The sequence below is a fragment of the Anabrus simplex genome, chromosome 8 (genome assembly GCF_040414725.1).
Source record: "Anabrus simplex isolate iqAnaSimp1 chromosome 8, ASM4041472v1, whole genome shotgun sequence".
Taxonomy (NCBI): domain Eukaryota; kingdom Metazoa; phylum Arthropoda; class Insecta; order Orthoptera; family Tettigoniidae; genus Anabrus; species Anabrus simplex.
In genome coordinates this window covers 214,038,632-214,062,791 of record NC_090272.1, presented here as the reverse complement: position 1 = coordinate 214,062,791, position 24,160 = coordinate 214,038,632, and the positions used below count along the sequence as shown (strand labels likewise).

Genomic DNA, 24,160 nt, shown 5'->3' with positions numbered 1-24,160 from the left:
GTTTTTAGCTTCGTTTTCAATTATTTTTTCAATTTTCCGTTTTTCGTATTTTGTTCGTTCCTTGCATTTATTTTAATTAACTATTAAGCAACACGCCGATAAACTCTTCGGATGCCTGGAATTTTTTCGAAGTTGATGAGCGAAGGAAATCCGCAATTTTTGCGATGTCCAACATGTGCCACAGGTCGTGCTCAAATAAACTAACATAATGGATAAACCATAATTCCACTTGCAAAATTAATTTCTTGTTGTACCGTATATGTTCACGATTCATATAGATTTCACATCGGAAAATACTTCTTAACAATATTCGATTCTTTCTTTTGCAACAGTATTCGTTCTAATAATTTAAACGTTCAATTTCCATGAATACAGCTTTAACATATCCTGCACGAAATCATTAAGATAACCTGCACGTGGGTAATCAGGAGAGTATTGTGTTGAACACCTTTCGCAGACAAGAAAGTTGATGCAATAAAAGATCTGGCTATTTTAAATAACTCTTACATATCTCACATTTTGACGTGGAGCAATTAAAATCTTTGAAAACATACCGCACGCTATATGACATTAATATGACAGGGCCATGAAATTATATTTTAAGTTCTGAAAGAATACAATATACTTCTATACCGGTGCACATTGTCATGTTCATGAAAAGACTTGCATTTAAAACGAAGTGTTGTTAAAATAGCGTGTTTTGACAAATGCGGTCTCTATATACCTGTCATCATATCGTAAACTTTTATATTGAAATAATCAGTTCTACTTTTTATTTACTAGTTCATTTCATTGCCACACGCATTGTTGAAGGTAACAGCTGAAGGAGAATTTGTGTAGTAAAGGGTGTATTCAAAATATTTAATGTACCGTGAGCAGATGGTGTCATTTGAAGAAAGCGCCACTGAATTAAATCGGTGAATTAAGGTTTAGCAGAAATAACTGCTCTGCTCCGCTCTCACAGTTCTCAGCAGGTCAGGTCATTCTCCGACTGCCGTTACAGGGAGGTCTGAGCTGCAAATTCATTTGAGTTTGCTCCTGATAACAGGCTCAGATGATATATTTAACGATGTCCATGCAAGAGGTAAAAAATATGAATACCGCAGTACAACAGATGTATAACAGATATGAAAGCATAAACTAAAAATGAATTCAGCAAACTGGTAAAAGAATTAGCACCCTCCTCTACGTTACCTCCACAAACTGTGAGAGTGCGAAAACCTTCAAAACTGATGAGTGGACCTCGGATATTTAGGCACTCAAACGTTGTCAAAATAGGCAATTTGAAACGATATCAAGAATTATATATATCGACATAATGTGCATACACTGCCACAAGCCATATCTTGAAAATCTCAGTGTTCCAACTCACTCTCCTATCAGACGAAATAAATCAATGGTCCAACTCACAATATCACACATTATGTTCTTCAAAAACTCTGCGTTCAAACTCGTCCTATAAGACAAAACTGTTTTCATTGCAGGAAAAGATCGTGCCACATCAACTCATGCAATGAGAGTCCATTTAAAAGAAGAGAGTGATGGCAGAAATACGTCTACGGCTACCGAGAGATCACCTTGCAAAATTTCGAAAATTTGTCTCATTTTCCTCCATTTCTGGAATAATAGATTTCCAGAGTAAACACGTTTGCACTTCTACCGCGCAGCCAACTCGAATAGCAGATATAATCTAAGACATGTATCATACCAAGCTAACGGCGAAAAGCGAATCAATATGAAAATGTATAGCCTTTAAAGGCAAAATGAGGCACTACGTGATATAAAACGTAGCAAAGGCTGAAATAAGCAAAATAATTCGTCCTGCTATCACCAAACATGACAAAGCATGGTAATCTCTTTATGAGTCTTCATATCTCAACCCAGCAAGAGAAAACTACAATTTGCCAACTAACAATACAGCTCAAGCCAGAACAGGTCGACACAGTCGTAGCTATCAGCGAGTGACATATACTTAAGAGAAATGGCTTCATATCGTAGGATATATATATTTTACAAGTTGCTTTACGCCGCACCAACACAGATAGGTCTTATGGCAACGATAGCATATCAAAGGACTCGGGGTTGGAAAGAAAGCGGCCGTGCCCTTAATTAAGGTAAAGCCCCAGCATTTTTCTGGTGTGAAAATGGGAACCACGGAAAACCATCTTCAGGGCTGCTGACAGTGGGGTTCGAAGCTACTATCTCCCGAATGCAAGCTCACAGCTGCGCGTCTCTAACCGCACGGCTATCGTAGGACTAATGGTAGGACATTCACAATATGTTCGTAATTTTTTTTTTTTTGCTAGGGGCTTTACGTCGCGCCGACACAGATAGCTCTTATGGCGACGATGGGATAGGAAAGGCCTAGGAGTTGGAAGGAAGCGGCCGTGGCCTTAATTAAGGTACAGCCCCAGCATTTGCCTGGTGTGAAAATGGGAAACCACGGAAAACCATTTTCAGGGCTGCCGATAGTGGGATTCGAACCTACTATCTCCCGGATGCAAGCTCACAGCCGCGCGCCTCTATGCGCACGGCCAACTCGCCCGGTGTTCGTAATTTACTCCCAACTGCAGAATGGGGCGACTTCATTACTTCAAAGATGGCTACTTGCGACAGACAATCTGTAATTGTACAAAAAGTGTGGCATTGGAGTAGAAAATAAGTAGATGAATCTCTTCCCGTCGGAGGCAAGCACTGAAAGCTAGAAAGTGAAATGCTGGACAAAATGTGACGAACAAAAGGCCCAAGAAAGGACCCCTACTTCCTCAATCCAAAGCTGTCGCTGAAGACATAATTCTTCGGTAGACAACTGTTGCGGCGCGGCTGCCAGAAATGATCATCTCGCTAGAAATATATCTCACATTAATTTTACTATCCTACACATCTCCTGCAGATCCTCGGCATACTGACCAAGGGGTTCCCTTTTAGGGTCCCTTCTAAAAGAATCCTTTCTCTGAATTTGACCATTGTGCTAATAATGGCGTATGGCCTCCGGAGAGGCCTGGTGCAGGTCTTTTTCTAGTAGACGGCCTATTAGGCGACCTGCATGTCTGTGAAGATGAGGGCGCTACCTAGGATGATTTCTAATGTTAAATACGCCACACACACCCAGCCCCTGAGCTATTGGAATTAACCAATTAAGGTTAAAATCCCCGACCCCGCCGGGAATCGAACCCGGGACCCTCTGAACCCAGTGCGCTGACCATTCAGCCAACGAGTCGGACACCATTGTGCTGCTTTGTAAAGTTAAAGCAGGCATACGGTAATTCGGGTTATCTACAGCAAGCAATTAAGCGGTGGCACTTTTTACCTCTTTCATCTGGCAAGACTATGTTCCTATTCTTAGCGAACTAGTGATATTACCGCTGCGGTGGTGATGGTGATACAACAACAGTTGTTTAATGTCCCTTCAACTGCAATCAGTCTTAAACATGGGAGTATAGGTATTCTGTCCTGAAAAGGGCATCCTTCAAGTGCCAATAAATCTGTTAACAGGTTTTCTGCGTGACTTTAAAAAAACGACCACGCTACCCAGTCGGTCACAACGAAGAAAAGCCATCATACAAAGTTAGATACCAGAGTAATATAACTTCGACAGAATCCTTGTAGATGCCATCAATTATTATTATTCTTCAACGACCATACCTCTCAACAATTACTCAATCCATCCAATAACGAATCCACTAATGCTGGTGCTGCTGCAGCTGTTGTTTCTTTCCTTTCATCTTAAGAGACCTGAAACACCTTTTGGCATAAGACCTATGTTCGAGCTAAGATTGCTGATGTAGGGTTTATAACAATGTGCAGAGTTGTAAATAGACTATAAGAGAACAGAACTGAGATAGGTGAATATTAGAGTACTACTAAAATAAAAAATAAAATAGTGTAGAAACGCAGACAGCTTGCAGCCCCTTGGGATTGGGATCTCAAGGAAATACCAAAAGTTTCGGAGCACGTTCTCGCAAGTGACATAGTATTTGTGGACGCATGAAGTTGTGGGCGCAGCAGTGAGACCAAGCGGAACTCAATTAACAAACTAGAAGTTGCGAACTGGAACACACAATCTTCACATCTTCACACCCGAACCATCTACCTTCCGGGTACAGCGACACTCCGGTGTTCCGTCGAGCATTAAAGTACCTCGTTTACAGAATCAAGTCTATACATTTTCGTCTAGTCACTCATATGCGGAGATCTCGAATCTAGTGCCCCTTCAACAGACTCATATCACGAGTAAAACATCTTGTGTATAACCGTGACCATTGATTCGAAACTCGTTGGCATGTCTTGAAGTGATAGGCCTATGTGTTAATGGTGATGCAATGCGGTGTTGAAGAATGGGCACTAAAGGCTTCGTTAATGAATCCACTGCACGCGTAAACTACTCACCAACGGAGAAGTACTCCGTCGTGACGGGAAATCATGTGAAGTCTTCACCCTCGCAAAAAGCAGGAATGTAGCCTGATACAACTGATCATCAAATGCGAGATAAAAAAGAAACGTAGTCATGGGCGAAGAAGTGTACCCTTGGTGCAGAACATTTGACAGGATACTCACTAGGAAGATCACCAAGACGGTACCAGAAGATTATGCATTCCACGTTCGATGGATGAAGAGAGTTCCATCCAGTATCAAATTTGAATTTTCGAGTCCCACCGTCGGCAACCCTAAAGGTGGTTTTGCATGGTTTCCCATTTTCAACAGCTTAAGGCCACGTACGCTACCTTCTCAATCCTAGCCCTTTCCCAACCTTCCGTCACCTAAATCCTTCGATGTGTTACTGCGACGTTAAACCACTAAGAAAAAGAAGAAAATCGAATTTCAGTTCTGTCTCTCCGAAAGGATAGCCGTGAAACACCAGTGGGACTCGGGTGTCGGTATCAGTGTTGATGGATTATACGCTGACTGACAGAGCAAATGCAACACCAAGAAGGAGTGGTCAGAACTTTATGCCAATTGCAGGGTAGACTGACGTCACTGAGGTATGCTCATGATGTGAAATGCGCCGCTGTGCTGCGCACGTAGCGAACGATAAATGGGACACGGCGTTGGCGAATGGCCCACTTCGTACCGTGATTTCTTAGCCGACAGTCATTGTAGAACGTGTTGTCGTGTGCCACAGGACACGTGTATAGCTAAGAATGCCAGGCCGCCGTCAACGGAGGCATTTCCAGCAGACAGACGCCTTTACGAGGGGTATGGTGATCGGGCTGAGAAGGGCAGGTTGGTCGCTTCGTCAAATCGCAGCCGATACCCATAGGGATGTGTCCACGGTGCAGCGCCTGTGGCGAAGATGGTTGGCGCAGGGACATGTGGCACGTGCGAGGGGTCCAGGCGCAGCCCGAGTGACGTCAGCACGCGAGGATCGGCGCATCCGCCGCCAAGCGGTGGCAGCCCCGCACGCCACGTCAACCGCCATTCTTCAGCATGTGCAAGACACCCTGGCTGTTCCAATATCGACCAGAACAATTTCCCGTCGATTGGTTGAAGGAGGCCTGCACTCCCGGCGTCCGCTCAGAAGACTACCATTGACTCCACAGCATAGACGTGCACGCCTGGCATGGTGCCGGGCTAGAGCGACTTGGATGAGGGAATGGCGGAACGTCGTGTTCTCCGTTGAGTCACGCTTCTGTTCTGTCAGCGATAGTCACCGCAGACGAGTGTGGCGTCGGCGTGGAGAAAGGTCAAATCCGGCAGTAACTGTGGAGCGCCCTACCGCTAGACAACGCGGCATCATGGTTTGGGGCGCTATTGCGTATGATTCCACGTCACCTCTAGTGCGTATTCAAGGCACGTTAAATGCCCACCGCTACGTGCAGCATGTGCTGCGGCCGGTGGCACTCCCGTACCTTCAGGGGCTGCCCAATGCTCTGTTTCAGCACGATAATGCCCGCCCACACACTGCTCGCATCTCCCAACAGGCTCTACGAGGTGTACAGATGCTTCCGTGGCCAGCGTAATCTCCGGATCTCTCACCAATCGAACACGTGTGGGATCTCGTTGGACGCCGTTTGCAAACTCTGCCCCCGCCTCGTACGGATGACCAACTGTGGCAAATGGTTGACAGAGAATGGAGAACCATCCCTCAGGACACCATCCGCACTCTTATTGACTCTGTACCTCGACGTGTTTCTGCGTGCATCACCGCTCGCGGTGGTCCTACATCCTACTGAGTCGATGCCGTGCGCATTGTGTAACCTGCATATCGGTTTGAAATAAACATCAATTATTCGTCCGTGCCGTCTCTGTTTTTTCCCCAACTTTCATCCCTTTCGAACCACTCCTCCTTGGTGTTGCATTGTCACTGTCAGTCAGTGTATTACATCATATTCTTCTTCCTGGTATTTTCCCCAGTTTCTTGGAGTGGTTTTGCTCCTGTTTCACGGCCAGATGCCCTTCCTGGCGGCAACGCTATGTGGAGGGATGCCTTTGCTGGTTGGCAGTGCGGCGTGTTGTATGTAGATGTCGGGAAGTCTCCGATCCAGAGGAATTAATCATGGGCAGTTAACATCCTTGGTCCGGTAAGGAATAGCAAGCCAGTACATTAAGCTGGATGTCTACCCTGTTATACGCTGGCCTCTTCTTTTTTGCTTTTTTTTTTTTTTTTTTTTTTTTTTTTTTGCTAGTGGTTTTACGTCGCACCGACACAGATAGGTTTTATGGCGACGATGGGATAGGAAAGGCCTAGGAGTTGGAAGGAAGCGGCCGTGGCCTTAATTATGGTACAGCCCCAGCATTTACCTGGTGTGAAAATGGTAAACCACGGAAAACATCTTCAGCGCTGGCGACAGTGGGATTCGAACTCACTATCTCCCGGATGCAAGCTCACAGCCGCGCGCCCCTAACCGCACGGCCAACTCTCCCGTTACACTGGTCAATAAAGGGGCATGACAAACCAGAGTTGGTGGGACATTAAATCACTAGAAAAAAAAGGGCTAGGGGGTATAACCACCAAATTATTCTTACTAGGTCGCACAATACGAGCAGTAAGTCTTAGGTGATACACTCATCTTTTGTTACTAACCAACTTACCCATGCAATACTGCCTTATTTCTAGTCCAGGTGAACGCACAACCTTGGGCGCAGGGGGCGAGCACCGAGACAGCTGTGCTGCACTGGTGGGCCAAAACGTCGAACCACGTCACACACTCCCATGGACTAAAATGGTTTCTCCTAAAGTATGCTGATGTCACCATCGAAACGAGTTACGTGACTTAGTAACACTCCCCTTGCAGGCCGGAGGTGGACGTTTCATTCATTACAAACCGTCCCGCTTTCCTGCATTCTGTCAGCAACTGTCCGTGGACAAACAAAGCAACTCTGTAAGGCTATTTTCAAAGTAGTCTCTTCTGTTCCATTGCTGCTCATCTAGAAATTGTCCTTTACCAAGACTAACCACAGCGGATAACTTACCCGTCTCTATTCGCCTCATTTGGGACATATTCTGATACGCAAAGATTACTCGATACATCGGCAGTACCTTCCCTGTTAGAACTTGCATTCCTCAAAGCCCGATTATAATGTAATTCAGCAAAACGTCAGTGTGTAATCCACAAGAATTTTAGACAGTAAAGAAAGAAACAAAGAAGGTTTAAAAGTATAGACTTCCATGTACCTAACTGGGTTAGCTTACTAGTCACTTTTAAAAGACATGTAATTATCGGCAATAGGAATAGAGAATGTCAGATCTGAAGTACAAAAATGAAAAGTCTCCTACTTATAGAAATGGCAAAGGTGACAATTTCTTAAGGAGTTGATAGCGGTACGTAAAATAAGCTTGATAATTTGAGAGCCAGCATCGTACAGTATCGCTACGTCTTTAAGATAGGTATTCGCTTAAACCGAATAAGAATGAAATTGAAACAAACAAAACAGTACACTTTAAACATAGCCTAAGTGGTATAAGATCTGATATAAACTTCCGCCTAGTTCCCACGATCTTGCAGGAAAGGTGAGTGTTTCTGTAGTGGTTGGTGTCATGTAACGAATGTTCATGAAGTGACGAATACAAACAACCAGTCCCCGAGCCAGAGGAATTAACCAGGCGAAGTTAAAATAGAACCCGGGACCCTCTGAACCGAAGGCCAGAATGCAGGTCATTCAGCCGAGGAGCTGAACCAGGACATCTTTAAATCCTGGAATGACTGTTGGAGTCTCGCGAAAAATGGATTCGAATTCCTACACGCAGCAAATATTCGACCACAATTTTCACCTTACTACAACTCCAAGCAACTGACAAAACAGAAACCATGGCCCCTTCCTTCCCTAATTAATTACAATTACACGCATTAGTACAGACTCACACATTATTAGAACGGCAGTGGCAGTGGCAATTTTTTTTTGTTGCTATTTTGCTTTACGTCGCACCGACACAGACAGGTCTAATGGCGACGATGGGACAGGAAAGGCCTAGGAATGGGAAGGAAGTGGCCGTGGCCTTAATTAGGGTACAGCCCCAGCATTTGCCTGGTGTGAAAATGGGGAAACCACGGAAAACCATCTTCAGGGCAGCCGACAATGGGATTCGAACCCACTATCTCCCGGACGCAAGCTCACAGCTGCGCGCTCCTAACCGTACGGCCAACTCGCCCAGTGCTTATTGTTTTAAGGGGAAGTACTGTACAACTACAAAACCATCCTAAAATCCAGCCCTGTAAACAATAGAATGAAAATGCATAATGTAATTAGCCTACATCCTTCAGTACATCTGAAACTCGAACATCGAAATATTATGTCAAACACCTAAAAAAATCGCACATTGAACACAAAACTGTCAAAACTCCAAATGTGCGTTTATTCAATAATAACCTTTTATGTCTCGAACACTTATACGCGCGTGGAATTCGAGATTCAGGAGTTATTTCAGAAACGACAGTTTAAATCTAACAAATAATTCAATACCATGAGGCAAATCAGGGCTATAAGATACGACAGTTATGATTGGTATGCATTTTTCATAGAATTTTCTAAACTGTTATTTGTATTATAATTTCGTTAATTATTAAGTTAAGAATTACAGGAGGTTTAGAGGAAGACAGGAAGACAAATGTCTCAAAATTGTGTATGGAGGTGCCGGTAACTCAAACTTTTTTTAGCCTTGTACGTTTGCATCGCGATACGATATGCTATCACAAAAAGAGTACAAAATATGCACAATTTGAAGAAAACTACTTAAAACATTAATCGTATACGAGTGACTTTCTCAGTGTTCCTCCTTTAAAAAGAATAATCAATTTCCTTTCACAGAGCACATCGCGAGCCGCTGTGAGCCTGGAAGCTACAGCGAGGTCAGTCCCGTCTCACGAGGGAACTGGAGCTGAAACTATTAACGGTCGCGAACAACGTCGTCCCTGGTGAGCAAGACGCCACACACAACAGCGATATCACCCCCCTTCCCTATGGAAACCCGACACTTACAACAATTCCCACTGGTTACACACTAGTTTGATAGGAGGCTATCGACTGTCTATGAGAAGAGGGTCGCTTAAAAACAATGTACTATATTATAGACCTAGCCGGCCCCGCGGTGTAGGGGTAGCGTGCCTGCCTCTTACCCGGAGGCCCCGGGTTCGATTCCCGGTCAGGTCAGGAATCTTTATCGGATCTGAAAGTTGGTTCGAGATCCACTCAGCCTACATGATTACAACTGAGGAGCTATCTTACGGTGAGATAGCGGCCCCGGTCTAGGAAGCCAAGAATAACGGCCAAGAGGATTCGTCGTGCTGATCACACGACACTTCATAACCTGCAAGCCTTCCGGCTTGGTAGGCCATCCTTCGGGGCTGCTGCGCCATGGGGTTGGGTTTCGTTTGATATTATAGAACTACCCAGGAGTTCGCTCCTTATGCTAAGAGGACGCATATCAATCGTGGAAGAAACTGATGCATCACATTGTAATTAGCAGGGTTCGGATTTCTATTACTAAAAATCCTTGGAAATATTCATTCACTTATGCCCTAAAAATACCAAAATCTTGGAAATGTGATTCAAGAGACATAAAATACTGTCCAAGTATTGCTTAGAAGATCAGTAGAAAATGGGCCACGTTCCTAACATGATTTTGTCTTTATATTTTGACAACTTAGCCCACTGCATGTTTTTAAAAATTTCATTGAAGCAAAAAAATATTTATAAGGAAAGAAAATCCAAAATAAGCGAACACGAACAAAATCAATTGGCATAATTGGCACAAAACATATGAATAATACTTCGAAAACGGTTAAATACAATGAGATCAGTTAAAACTATTACAGAGCCTGGCTCAGTCCGGTGGTATTTGAAGGTGCTCAAATAAGTCAGCCTCGTGTCGGTAGATGTACTGACACGTAAAAGACAAAATTCCGAAAACTCGGCGTCTCCGAAAACCGTCTAAAAAGTAGTTAGTGGGACGTAAAAACATTGTTATTATTATTATTATTATTATTATTATTATTATTATTATTATTATTATTAAACCTATTACAATGTGCACATAAATATGTTTTTCTACCATTTTTCATCGAATATTATTTAATGATAAAGTATTAATTGACATGGCCAATACAAATTAAGTCATTGCGTTCACAAAAGCTAGGAATGTGTGTGACTGAACAAAAGTTTGTAAAAAGATAGACATCAAGCCTGTCATAGGAATCTGACTTCAGCCAACAGATGTGAAGGACGCAAATGAAATCAGATAATACAGTCAATTGAGGTGTTCTGTGATCAACGCAGATGTACACAATTAACCTATTTTCACAATGCATGTGAGATTTTTTTAAATGACAAGTTGGGGTCGTGGAGGCCCCGTGGCTATGATCACTATAATATCAACAGTAACAAAACTAGAAGCTTACTTCCTGTTCAGTCGCCAACTGTCCTTGCAGTTTAAGTATGCTTCTGTAACAATGACTCCACCATACAAGGCAGATGTCTTCTTCAAGGACTGCATTGAACTATAATAGCGACATGAAATAATTCTTATTCTTCTTCTTCTTATTATTATTATTATTATTAACTAACTGATTGAGAAGCATCAATTTTATTATGTTTTATAAGTGATGAGATGAGTTAAACGCGGGGAAACCTTTCTCTTAGCGGGCCGTTGACCTACCTGTTAGACGCCTTCCATTTTCTCAAAAAATTACAAGCTAGTCTGGAAACACTTCAGTTTAGCTCAGGGTAGACTCCAAAACTACCGACTTTTGTGGAGTTGACTGATTTCTAGTTACTACGTTAGCCAAAAAGACCGCAAAAGAAAAAAATGTAAAACATGCTGGACCTATACCTTAATTAAGGCCATGGTTGCATCCTTCCCACTCCTAATCCTTTCCTGTCCCATCGTCGCCATAAGACCTATCCGTGTCGGAGCGACGAAAGGAAAATTGCAATTTTAGAAAGAGTACACCGTTCTTCTACATTAAAATATGACTATGAAAAACAGCTATTGAAAGAATGCTACGAAGACATGTTTCAAGATAGCTTCGTTTATGAGTGGAAACTGATTGGTGATAGTCTGTTTTAAGTACGATGTAATAATAATCCATCTCCAATACCACATTTTCAGGAGAAAAATAGTTTCAAATCTCTGAAGTGCTAACCAGTATTTCCATGCAACGAATGCGGTCAATGACCCTCGATCGACAAAATGTTGTGTACTTTTTAGAGGCAATGGCAAAGTAGAACTGTCAGATTCAGTACCGTACTCAATTCTGATGTACGTTTAGAGAGAATTTGAGCAACCATTCAAAGTCTATGGAAGCAAAACTCCCACTCAAAATCGGTAAGTATGACAGAACAGTTTTCCTTCGTTACGAAAAGTTCCCCTATTTAAAACTGATGAGGGCACTCTAAATTTAATACAATGTTGATACAGTATTTTGTGATAATTTCCGGTACCGGTACGTTCAGACTTGATTTTATGTTCCAAGATAATCTGAGAGCCTCGGTCAAAATGAAGACCATAAAAGTATTTCAGTTCATGCGATACACGACTTGTTCGAAGAGAATGTCCGTCTTAAGGCAGCACCATTAAGGGGAAACCGTTAACAATTACAGGGCTAACTGGACCCTTAAAGCCCACCACCGTCACTACTATGACTACTGTATGTTGGCAGCACTTAAGATCACAGTATGCCTCCAGAATTACAGACTTCAATCAAAGAATTGAAGGCTGTGGGATCGCGCATCACCATTCGACTGAGTAACATTTGTATCTGGCAACAGATTATCATACTCAACGCAGAGAAAATACCAATTTTTACACGAAACTATTGACGAAATCAGTGCAGACGCGTAAGAGTAAATTTTAGCGACACTGCATCTACTACTCGTCGAGTCGACCGTTTATAATTGGCAGCACTGTACGAGACACACACTTAACATTAATACGAAAAGCAAATATTTATATCGTATCTGCCTATTTCTATAATACAATCAATTATTCAGTATTTATTCAAACCAAACTTTTAAAAATGTCAACTGCGCATTATTAGAGGTTAGTAGCCGAATGTCTAAAAAGTACAAAGTCTGTAATTCATCATTAATAATAATACATGGGCAACCCTTGTTTGTCTACGAGGTCGGGTGAGATGAAACTTCATAGCGATTTTTTACGACCTTCCTGACATCAACCTCATCAGAGGAATTAATGAGATGAAATGCATGACGTGACATATGATAGTAGGAAGGGAAAGGATAAAACCCGGTGTCGGCACATAGCCTACTCCTGTCGATTAGCATCAAGGGGTCTGCTCAAGGTTTTACGTCTCCATCCGCCGGGCGAATCACCAACAGCGTCATATACCCTCACTCCATATGAACAGTGCTGAGATGTTTTTTTACATGAACCCAGACTTATGGCACGCAATGTAGTGACTACAAATTGTATGCCACCACCTCTACTACCCTGCCGGCCAACATTCTGATAGTGAAAAGTGTCCCCACCAACGGGACTCGAACTGGCTAACAACGGGATCAGACCATATGCACTTCACGCCTTGGCGATCATAGCCAAAAGCCGGGCTGCTAATAATAATAATAATAATAATAATAATAATAATAATAATAATAATAATAATAAGTGTGCTGACGACGTCAACTTCCCGTACGAACAGGATGCCAAACTGGCAAAGTAATAATACATCACTCCTATATCTTTTAAAGAAAAACGGTATATTTATATCATGAAATCAAGCAGGTCCGTTTAAATGACATCGGATATATTCACATCCTCGAATCACAGCAGTGACAAATTTATCGACGCATTTCACACGCAACTAAAACTCTTTCCAGAAGTCGATAATTATGTTTATTTAGTGTACAAGAACGATGATGATGGTGGTAGGGATTTCTTCACTCATGCGAAGACTGATCGTGATAACGTACGTTTACCTATTACCATTTATCTACTGTTCGCTGAGTCATCATTTACCTCAGATAGCGCTAACTTTGAAAAACAAGACATAATATATATTTTATTTAGTAGGAGGTGTAGTTTCTTCCCTCGTTCGATTGAATACATTAAGGTTTTACATACTACTAAAGACTCTTCCAGGTCAAGAATATCGGTGCAGAATGCACACTAACCTGCTAATCTCTCACATGCGGTATATTTGAGTAATCCCTCGCGACTTCGGCATACATCTCGCCAGACGCTTGTCACCACGTGCGGTCTTGTATACACCTTAACGGGAGAGGGAGTGGTCAGGGGGTGACGTCATCAAGGAATCTGATCAAACGTCCCACTGTCGCTAACTTACTCCACTTAGCCCTGTCTTTACGTAATTCTCACATGACTGACGTCACGGATTCTTTAGGAGCGGTTACATATCATTTGTAAAGAACTGCATCGAGAATTTATGGTGCAATCCATACTGTACTTTCTCGTTACATCCGTAATCGGCAGCATTAATGATTTAAGTGAGAACAAAACTTCAACAGCAGATCGATTGTATGTTTACGTTTAGCACACATTTTTAAACCATCCCCGTATTTAGTTTCCTTTTTCCTCACATGCATTGAAAACTAGGTCAGGCAAATCAGGATCGAATAGTTTAGTCGTAACTTTCGTAGCACGAATAAAATCTCTTCCGCGAAGTTGACAGTAGAATTGTTCTATAATACGTGAGACTCCCTGTTTACAGAACAGTTCATAAAAAATGAGAATTTTGTCAAATGCCCGACACCTTTCCTATATTAATGTAGCAACTTCAAGGTAATACTGATGATTAATAACAGATTCCATTTTACTTTTACAAACACCTCAAGTTTTCTTTAACTCAAACATATCAAATAAATCAAGATATTTGACGCTTTCCTTCATAAAGTTAATAGTAGTGTAATTAAAGTACCTTCACGATACTGACGATCAAATGATTTCGACTGTCGATTAGGAGCCCCATCCTAAATTCTTCGTTCGTTAAGACGGAAACCGGAGGAACTGCAAGAGCTCGCGCATACCTTCATTCCTCACGGCAGAGCTAGCGACTGGGGATGTAGTGAGAGGGGACTCCAGTTGGTTTACCTCAAATAACGCCGAAAAATATAAAATCTACGCAGTCCACAGTAATACAGATCTAACAGCCGTTGTTTCAATCTCTACACGCAGTACTTATCAACGTCAAGAACATACTGTATTAACAAACCACAGTAAATAAAATGCCAGCACAGTGGCAAAAATGAACGTAAGAACTGTACTATTAAGCGCCTGCGCACCTCTGATTTCCTTGTCTTAACACGCGGAACCAAAGGTCTGGTAGTCTAACATTACATCCGACAATCACGGTATCTAAATATGTGGTTCGCAATGCCTGTCTGCCCTAAGGTATAGCAACGTGACAACGCTCCGTTTCTCGTAGACAGCTGAAATGTTTTATACATAGCCACCATTAAATGTATTTCTAAACAAGAATAATTAACAGCAATTTGTTTATATTTCGCAAATTCAAAGTTAAGTGTTTAAAAATCCCAGGGGAACACAGAGAAGTAAGTGATCTCAAGACAGCGCAGAGGCCGTGCGACCTTGAACTAATGACAAGTACCTGAGAATCTGGCGAGGAACCTGTAGAATCGAGAGGCGAGAGGGATGCAGAGTGTGGCGATGAGGACATCGCTAGGTCCCAAAAAATATTCAGAACTCCAATGTTCCATCACAGAGTACACCACTGCCTACAAGAAGCACTTAGCGAAGAACACTGGCACACGTGCATGGTAGCAACACACCAAGCTTTCTAGCCCACTGCTAAGCAACAAAACACAACACTGACCACTAACAGCTACCTCACACTTCGCGGCTCACAGAGCATCTGCCGGCACACGGCCTCTCTGTCGGCTGCCTGCCGCACATACGAACTAACACGAACAATGACGAGCACGCACGAAGTCACTGTTTCCTCCTCCCCTCCTCAAGTCTTCCTACATGGATTCCCTCCCACTTCCGTAGAGAACAGTCTCCGCGTCATCATGAGCGGAAGCAGCAGACTGAGCGCAGGTTACATACATTCCATCTTCGCTTGTTGCTTTGCCTCGCATAGGAGCACCACAGTGAACTGAACCTCCGTCCTTCCTGTTCAGAACTCCTACTGTGTCACTTGAAAACATGTCGGAAAAATGAAGTCAATAAAGAAATCCAGTTCTTAATAGCTCATTATTCTCCCCATCATCAGCCATTCCGGATCTCTCAAAATACCTCACAACATCCGTGGCGGACAACCTTGTAACGCGACCTCCAGATCCTAGTCTGATTTCCAACTCTAAAGCGACAACATTCGTTAGAATTTGTCACACCCTAACGTATGCCTTCGACGAAACTTCTTGACTTCCTATTATTTTATTGTTCACTCCTCAGACGGCCAAAAGCTGACGCATTACCAGAAGGTCCGATATCATACGTTACTGTGTAGTTTAATTTTAAACAAAAAATACGGTCTGATAAAAAGCCCGTATACGTGCTATTGTGGTGACAAGATGTGTGAAGTGTATGCAGAAGTTGGTATTTCAAGAATAAACGATGTATGATTGTGGGGAATAAACCACACTCACTGTAGTTACTGATGGCCAGGATCAAATCGTGCAATAACACTCATCTTGTGGAGGCAGGTGTTAAGAAAAATAACCTTACTTTCAACGAAACCTGGAAGCTATAACTGGGATAGATGCATTCTGCTTTCTACTGGCTTGTCACTGTGAAATATCGCAGGGCCAAGGTTCAGTGAAGTGTGGCGCTCTGATAAGGCCAGCATTCTGAGCATTACGTCACGATTTAACCCACATACACTCTCAAGTCCTCCTTGCTTGTTTGCATGAAAAAAAATATTATAAAAAAAATAATTATAATGCGAAGTTCCTTCTTCAAGGAAAGGCAGTTCCTACACAACGGGACAATAGCCAGCGAAGACTTGAAGTTTCCACGCTTCACAGTCACGTGTATCCCCACATGGGGTTATTTGATTATAGCTTTCTGTAACTCCCGTCCCAGGCGAGATGTATGCAACATACGTTAGTTACCTCAGTGATTCTCAGTAAGAAATTCTACAACAGTAAAATTTCTAAAAGGCATATTCAATATTCAATAATGTTGAATTTCCCAAACCTACTCCTTCGCTTACTTAAATCTCATCGTTCTTGGAAGCAAGCTTCTTGGTTTCCCGTTATTTTTCACAGATCGAAGGATGGCCAAAGCTGACGTTACTACCGGTAGGTCTGATGATTAAAAACACTGTGCAGCTTAAAAACATAAAAGTTAAGAAATCGCAGCGCAATCCGTATATAATAGACTTTCTTTTTCAGAAAAAAGATACAAGCCAGTTTAAAAGAAAAAGAAAAACTTTTGAGAGATATCCCGGTGACATAGTAATATAGTAGTGTATTTAAATTTAAACATAATACAAATACAGCATACACGAAAACCGAGTAATACGAAGAATCATATAAAGCATAAAACTGTATAACGAAATAAACATAAATACAATAAAACAAGAACGATGCATTCAAATTAACTAGTGTGACATAATTATTACCAGCAATCACATATAAATAACACGAAATTTACAGGAAATAAAGTCTTTCACTCAAAATTTACGAAAATATTCCATTGCGAGTGGTGAGGCTTTTTTACAATTTGCTTTACATCGCACCGACAAAGGTGATGGGATAGGAATAGTGGTAGGAATGGGAAGGAAGCAACCGTGGCCTTAATTCCGGTACAACTCCAGCATCTGCCCGGTATGAAAATGTTAACACGGAAAACCATCTTCAGGGCTGACGACAGTGGGATTTGAACCCACTAGCTCCCGAATGCAAGCCGACAGCTACCTGACCCAAACCGCATAGCCACTTGCTCTGTGTAGGACAATTACAACGCAATCACATAAAAATTCACAGATAACCTAAATATTTCCAATACTTAGCTTGACAGTAGATTGAGTGGTACAGTAAGTTACTACCAACTCACAATTGTAAATACAACACTTATGAAATAGAGACTGACGCTAAATATACAATATAGTGGAGGTTTTTCTTGAGGGTCCTTACAATTTTGGGAAAGTTGTCAATTCCCCGATTATACACTAATATTTGCCGTAATTTGAATTCTGCGGCCTACCTTAATAGACCTACCACAGCAATGTATGCATAAACCGGCTAAACGATTATATTTTATCATTTCTGGCATTTTTTAATAATTACTAAATGTGGATGGAATGACAAATTGACTTACATCGCACCGACACAGACAGGTTTTATGGCGACGATGGGATAAGAGAAGTGGTAGGAATGGGAAGGAAGCGGCCGTGGCCTTAAGGTGTATCACCAGCACTCGCCTGGTGTGAAAACAGCAAACAACGGAAAACCATTCTTCAGGGTTGCCGACAGTAGGGTTCGAACCCACTATCTTTCGAATGCAAGCTCACAGCTCTGCGACCCTAACCGCATGGCCAACTCACTCGGTAAGGATGGAATGAATAACGATTAGAAAATTACAACACTGTACTTACAAAGCAGGACATGTCAACAATGGCAGTCTGGCAACATATAAAGCTCTTGTGTTTGATCTTTCTCTTCATCTTGAAGAAAATCAGGTAAATCACCTTTTACTACCTATTTCGCGCATTCTCATCTGATGTGCGAACGGAGATATGGAAACGTCTCCTTTAGTACTGAACATGATCTCTTCTTCACCGAATAGCGAGCTCTACCTGAGCATCATATATGGAGGAACCCCTTGACAGCTAAAAATTGCTATTAGGATACCAATTACCGCCTATTCCACTGGATTGCAAATTTGAATCCTTCACGTAGCATCGATCTTACCCTACCACAACTATTCCACTCCTACCTCCTCTTGTTCCATTATCTATTCATGCTTACCACAAAGTCAAAGGGCCTTAAGACGAGAAGATGAACTCATCTTTCTTGCATCCCAATAATAATAATAATAATAATAATAATAATAATAATAATAATAATAGTGTATGGCCTCCGAAGAGGCTTGCTTCAGGTCTTTTTTTAAGTAGGAGGCCTATAGGCGATCTGCATGTCTGTGAGGATGAGAACCCACCTAAGATCATTTATAGTAATGAAGATGCCATACACACGCAGCCAGAAGAATTAACCAATTAAAGATAAAATCCCCGACCCGGCCGAGAATAGAACCCGGTCCTTCTGGACCAAAGGAAAGATCGCTAACCACTTAGCCATAGAGACGGTCACAAAATAAATAAATCAATCCTGAGCGGACTTTGCCCCGGATGCAAAAAAAAAAAAAAAAAAAAAAGTCACGTACAGGTAGCTGTGGAGCTTGCATTCAGGAGATAGGGGGTTCGAACTCCACTGTCGGCAGCCCTGAAGATGGTTTTCAATCGTTTCCCATTTTGGAGCTGTACCTTAATTAAAGCCACGATTCTTTCTTCCCAGCTCTTAACCATCCTATCGTCAGCATAAAAACTGTGTGTGTCGATGAGACGTAAAATTTAAAATAAGAAATAAGTAATAAGTAACCGTGAAAAGTTCGAATTGTAGACCTAATTACACCACTGTAGCCCATTCCACATGAACATTCACGATTTGTGCTAAGATTGGGTGGCCTTGAAAAATAGATCGTCCCTACAATCGCTGAAAGCTGAAATTGGAAAACACTCGAAGGATGGACGAAGCTGGGCACAGTGTATCCATTAGACAGGTCGGTGAAACACGTTACTTGGCGTACTAACGAGTAGAAATCATACCTCAACATTTTCAGCTCAAAACGAGACTGGAGCATGTCCTGTATGGTATCTGGTATTCGAGTGAACGTGCAACACCACTATATTCTATTTATACGAAAGTTATATATTATCGTCAGATATCAATCAAATGAGAAGTAGACGGGAGAAACTGTAAGGCTATCACGTTCAAAGCCTTCTGTATTTCAAGGACAGTCACCAATAGTGACGGCCAGACAGAACCATAGACATAAACCAGGTCAGCCAAAGACACACCTTGCACAATTTCAAGAGAAATTAACAGCACTTCTCGACACGAAGGTAAAGGAAGCTTCGTTATTGATTGAAGTATCGTGGCCAAACCGCAGGACCTCCCCAAGAGCAGGGCTTCTTCAGGCGATCGTGTTACTAACAGTAGGGGCCTGACATGGTCCGGAGTTCCACACGGAGTTGGGGTTTTCCTCCACATAACCTTCTTAAAACAGTGGGCGAGCTCACAGTCAGGAATGCCGGCGGAGCATCGACCTTCGATGTGACCTTCGAACAAGAGACAATTAATTAGGAGGCCAGACAGGGCATACTGATAGGAACAGGCAAACCTTTACTGTATCCCGGATGGAACACTTCCTTGTACTGCAGCGTCACGTCGAGCCGGTACGGCTCCAACACGATCGTCAAACTGGGCACAGATTCGCTCACAGTATTTTAATGAATGGCCACTTCTAGATAACTATTATTCAATCTAAAGCACAGTACAATCTGCCATCCTGATCCTGGAATGAAAATTCAGGCAGAAAAGCTATTGCTAAACTAAATAGAATGTTTCCTACAGGGGAGCAGGCAAGAAGACCTCAAAATTCTCTGGGCAGCTTAATGACCAGACCTTCAAACTGTGCCATAGCCGGAATGGTCGAGTAACGTCACACATATGTCTTGTAACTAGCTCTGTGACCTCGTTTAGTTCCATACTTCTTATCACAAAATCATAAAAAAACTGCGTCTAACCATCGTCGTCTTTGTCTCCCTCTACTTCTCTTACCCTCCACGGCCGAACCAATTATTCTCCTAGGTAACTTATCCTTCTCCAGTCGCCTCAGTTGACACCACCATCGACGCCGGTTTATGCGTACAGCTCCATCAATCGAGTTTATTCATAGCTTTTATCTCCTCATTGCCCACCTCCGTAGTGTAACGGTTCGAGTTATTAGCTGCCGTCGTCGGGGGCCCGGGTTCGATTCCCGGTACTGCCAGAAATTTAAGCATGGCAGGAGAGATGGTATGTGGTTGAAATGGTACATACAGCGCGCATCCATTGGGGGTGTGCCTGAAAAGAGCTGCAGCACCTCAGGATGAGGACACGAGTTTACTTTCTCTCTCCTCATTCAGAGTACCCTCCTGCTACAATTTCCGTCTCTTTATCCCAACAATCGTTCTCGTTACTTTTATGTCCGTTTCTTCCAGCTTATGAATAAGATATCCTGAGTCCACCCAGCTTTCACTCCCGTCGAGTAGCTTCCCGACAAATTGACGCAGAATTCGATTCCAAAATCTGACATAAATTAAAGAATGCTTTGAGAGAGACTCTCGCCAGTAACGTGGTAGCGTGTTTGCACCTTATCCAGAGGTGATGCGTTCCATTCCCAACCAGCCTAAGGAACGTGGTTCACTCACCCTCTTGAATTTAACCGAGGATCTGTCTGAAGCGGATTTGGTTAAGAAAGGTTTGAGGATTTTGCCACGCTGTCCACATGATACTGCAATATCTGCAGATCATCTGTCTGAAAAGGAGTTGTGTTGAACAAACTTAAGTAAAAACTGGCAATAGAAATGAGTTAAAAGCGTAAACCTACAAGTGGACTTCTATAGTTTCACATCAACACATGCTTCGCTACTAATTATGGCGTCAGTTAACGCTATGCTTGTATCTAGCCGGAAGATGAACCAATGAGCTAGTTTCTCCTAACCACTGAAGAGACCTTCCCATGTTGGACTACTACTCTATTGCGAGTTTGTTACAACATCGTTCGGGGAGCTATAATAGGACACTTATCTTCAATTTGTCTCCGCGGTAAAACATCAAACTGACAGAGGGTGGGCGAAGATAACAGTAATCAACACACAAACACTGTAACTACATGGGTCATCAGACGGACTACACACGTCAAAATACACCAACTATTGACGATGACGTCCAAAGCCCAACACACGAAAAAATAATAACCAACATAGAATCACCTCTTACAACTCATTTCCAATACCGGTGCAGTTCAAAACATTCTACAGAGATGAAGTCGATCATCTTCATATTATTGTAGTGTATGGTAAAAAGAAAAAAAAAATAACAAAACCATCTCCACAGAGGCCAAGAAGGCCTACGAAGGAGTGAAAGGAAAAGGCTTCCATTATTCGTGGAATTCGAGCAGAGTGGTTAGCTTTTTACCTAGCCCTCATTTGAATTGCAGGTTGAGTGAATCCCACGAGCATGATTGTGTTCCTCCATAAGAAGCTTCGTTTCATCTTATCGGGCGAGCTGACTGCGTGGCGTGCATTCGAGAGATGGTAGGTTCGAACCCCACTGTCGGCAGCCCTGAAGATAGTTTTCCATGATTTCCCATTTTCACACGAAGCGAATGGGCCTACTTGAGCTGAACCTTAGTTAAGGCCACGCTCGCTTCATTGCCTGTCCTATTCCATCGTCGCCATAAGACCTGAATCGCTCATGCGGGGTCGTCGTTTCTGGACAGTCGCTTCCTCGTAGCTCAGTCTCACACATCTTCCTTTCGTCCTTTTGTTGATGCAGCAGAGACCTCCTCTGGTTCGCTTGACATACCTTTTCCGTCTTGTTGGAAATTCCTCCTACCTCAGTACTTGCTCGTATAATCTCAAACTAGTGACGCCACACACCCGCCTCTGACACTTCCAGCCTCTTCTCTTAATTGCCCACGCCTTTGCGGCATACAACATTGCAGGGCTCAAAACTGATTTACAGACCTTTCCTTTCAATTTCATATTCATCATTCTATCGCAAAATACTCCCGGCAACTTTTTCTCAGTTCAGTGCGACGAGAAACCATCAGAAAAAAAAATAATGCAGGTTTTAAGAGAATTCGATATGCCAGGAATTTTATATCATAGGAGTTTTAACTCCACTGTCAAGATGGTCGGATTTGACCACCAGACTGAGCCGAGATCGAACCCACTACCGTAAGCTCAGGAAGCCAGCGCTCTACCTTTTAAGCTACTCAGCCTGGCTGTTCTCCCTATATTGATTAATTGTACATTCTACATCTAATAAATCCCAACGTACTCGTGTGTATAAGGACTACCTAATGATCTGTGGTGAGAGCGGGTCAGTAGAAGTGTATGAAACACTAATGAGGCCTTGAGCTACGTGAATCGAAACTTTAAACATGTACTTTTTAACACAGGCACGCTACCTATACGCCACAGGATTGGATGATGATGATAATAATAATAATAATAATAATAATAATAATAATAATAATAATAATAATAATTTATGTGGAGTTATTTCGAGGCGACACCATAAAAGCATATATGTAATAAACACAGCATAGTATTTGAAAACAATTTTGTAACTTAAGCAGCTACATTCGTTTACAAGTCATACGCCTCTTTAGAATAAGGGAATTATATCGTTAGCAGCATGTTGAAAGGGAGAGACCAAGATGGCCTACAGAGAAAATCACCTTCAACCTTGGCCTCTGATCCTCTTAATATTATCTGAGGATCTGAAATAATACTTCTTGGTTAGGAGAAGTTTAGTAGATCATGGGCCATGTGGCAAGTGGCCGGTCGTCAAGGTCGTGGTGCCTACGATCGCAGTAAACTCTGAGGCGAGGTACGGGAGGTAAGCCACGGCCAGTTTTTTCCATTGACTGGGAAACTAATTCTATCTGCAGTGAGCAATGAATGGGGAACGATTTCCATCTACTGTACGCCGCAACTGCAGCATTTTTTCTACGTAGAATAAGCTTGTAGTAAGCCTTGACGGCGACAATTACTACGTGCAGTTAATCTGTTGAAAGCCATGACTGGGGAATTATTACGATCTGTTGTAAGCCATGACTGGGAGAACTATTTCTACATGAAGTAAGCCACGACTAACACTGCGTAACTCTTGCTATCACTAACGCAGCTCATTAATCGTTAAATATGTCAGAAAAGATTGGTACCAGGTTTTCGAATAAGTACAAAGATAGGTCACAAACGGCAGCACGATGCGAATTAACATCATCAAATTCACGAACAAATGAATAAATCACATCCTGGATCCAACAGTTCTATCCGAGGTGCACTGAGGAAGACGAGAGGGGATGGATTTAGAGGAAAAGGCCCTATAATCTGCCTACAAAAGAGTTACGAAGAAAGGACATAACTGGGATTCATCCGAGCCCACGATACAACCGTTCATCATTCCGGCACGCTGCGGTATAACTCCGAACTACCGAAACGTCGTCTAAGGGAAGTAGTGATTTTAGTTTTAAGCTGTTCTACTCACCTGTTAAGAAATCAGCTTTTCCGGCACCTAAACTGAACTGTTAATTCCTTCTACAGCCATCCAGGCATTTTATAAATTGGCTTCCTCGGTAAGAGGACTTTCTTCATTAACGCTACGTCATTTTCAGTATAAAGGCGTGTCGATTTTTAATGAATAATAATAAAACACACAAAAAAGTTTTGCAACACCTCGGATTCACATCGAACGTGCGAGAAGCATCTTCACGCAGATGGGGAAATTGCTCACCAACTGCAAACTGCAAATGAACCTACGGTTCCGTTTGGTCCGCGCCTACATCTTTCCCACGTTATTGTATGGAATGGAAGGATGGGCACTTATTCGGATTGGGGGCATTCTAAATGTTGGTCGGATGGTCTGTATTTCGTGGAGGGATAAAATCCGGAATTCCGAGGTGTTGCATCGACTGGGAAAGAAAACTGAAGTAATATTGACCATCAAA

At 42.5% G+C, this 24,160-nt stretch overlaps 1 protein-coding gene across 3 annotated transcripts in view; it reads right to left on the bottom strand.

The window, feature by feature from the left end:
• Nucleotides 1–24,160, bottom strand: part of LOC136878711 (protein spitz) — a 746,457-nt gene that overhangs the window by 96,948 nt on the left and 625,349 nt on the right. Inside the window, exon 1 of one of the 3 annotated variants that reach the window (XM_067152151.2) lies at nucleotides 15,021–15,292. The exons of the other annotated variants lie outside the window; for them this stretch is intronic. Within the exon in view, the coding sequence (XP_067008252.1) occupies nucleotides 15,021–15,129 (109 nt within the window). The 5' untranslated portion in view covers nucleotides 15,130–15,292. Of the gene's footprint in view, nucleotides 1–15,020; nucleotides 15,293–24,160 lie in introns of those variants that run through there. 3 annotated transcript variants of the gene reach the window in all.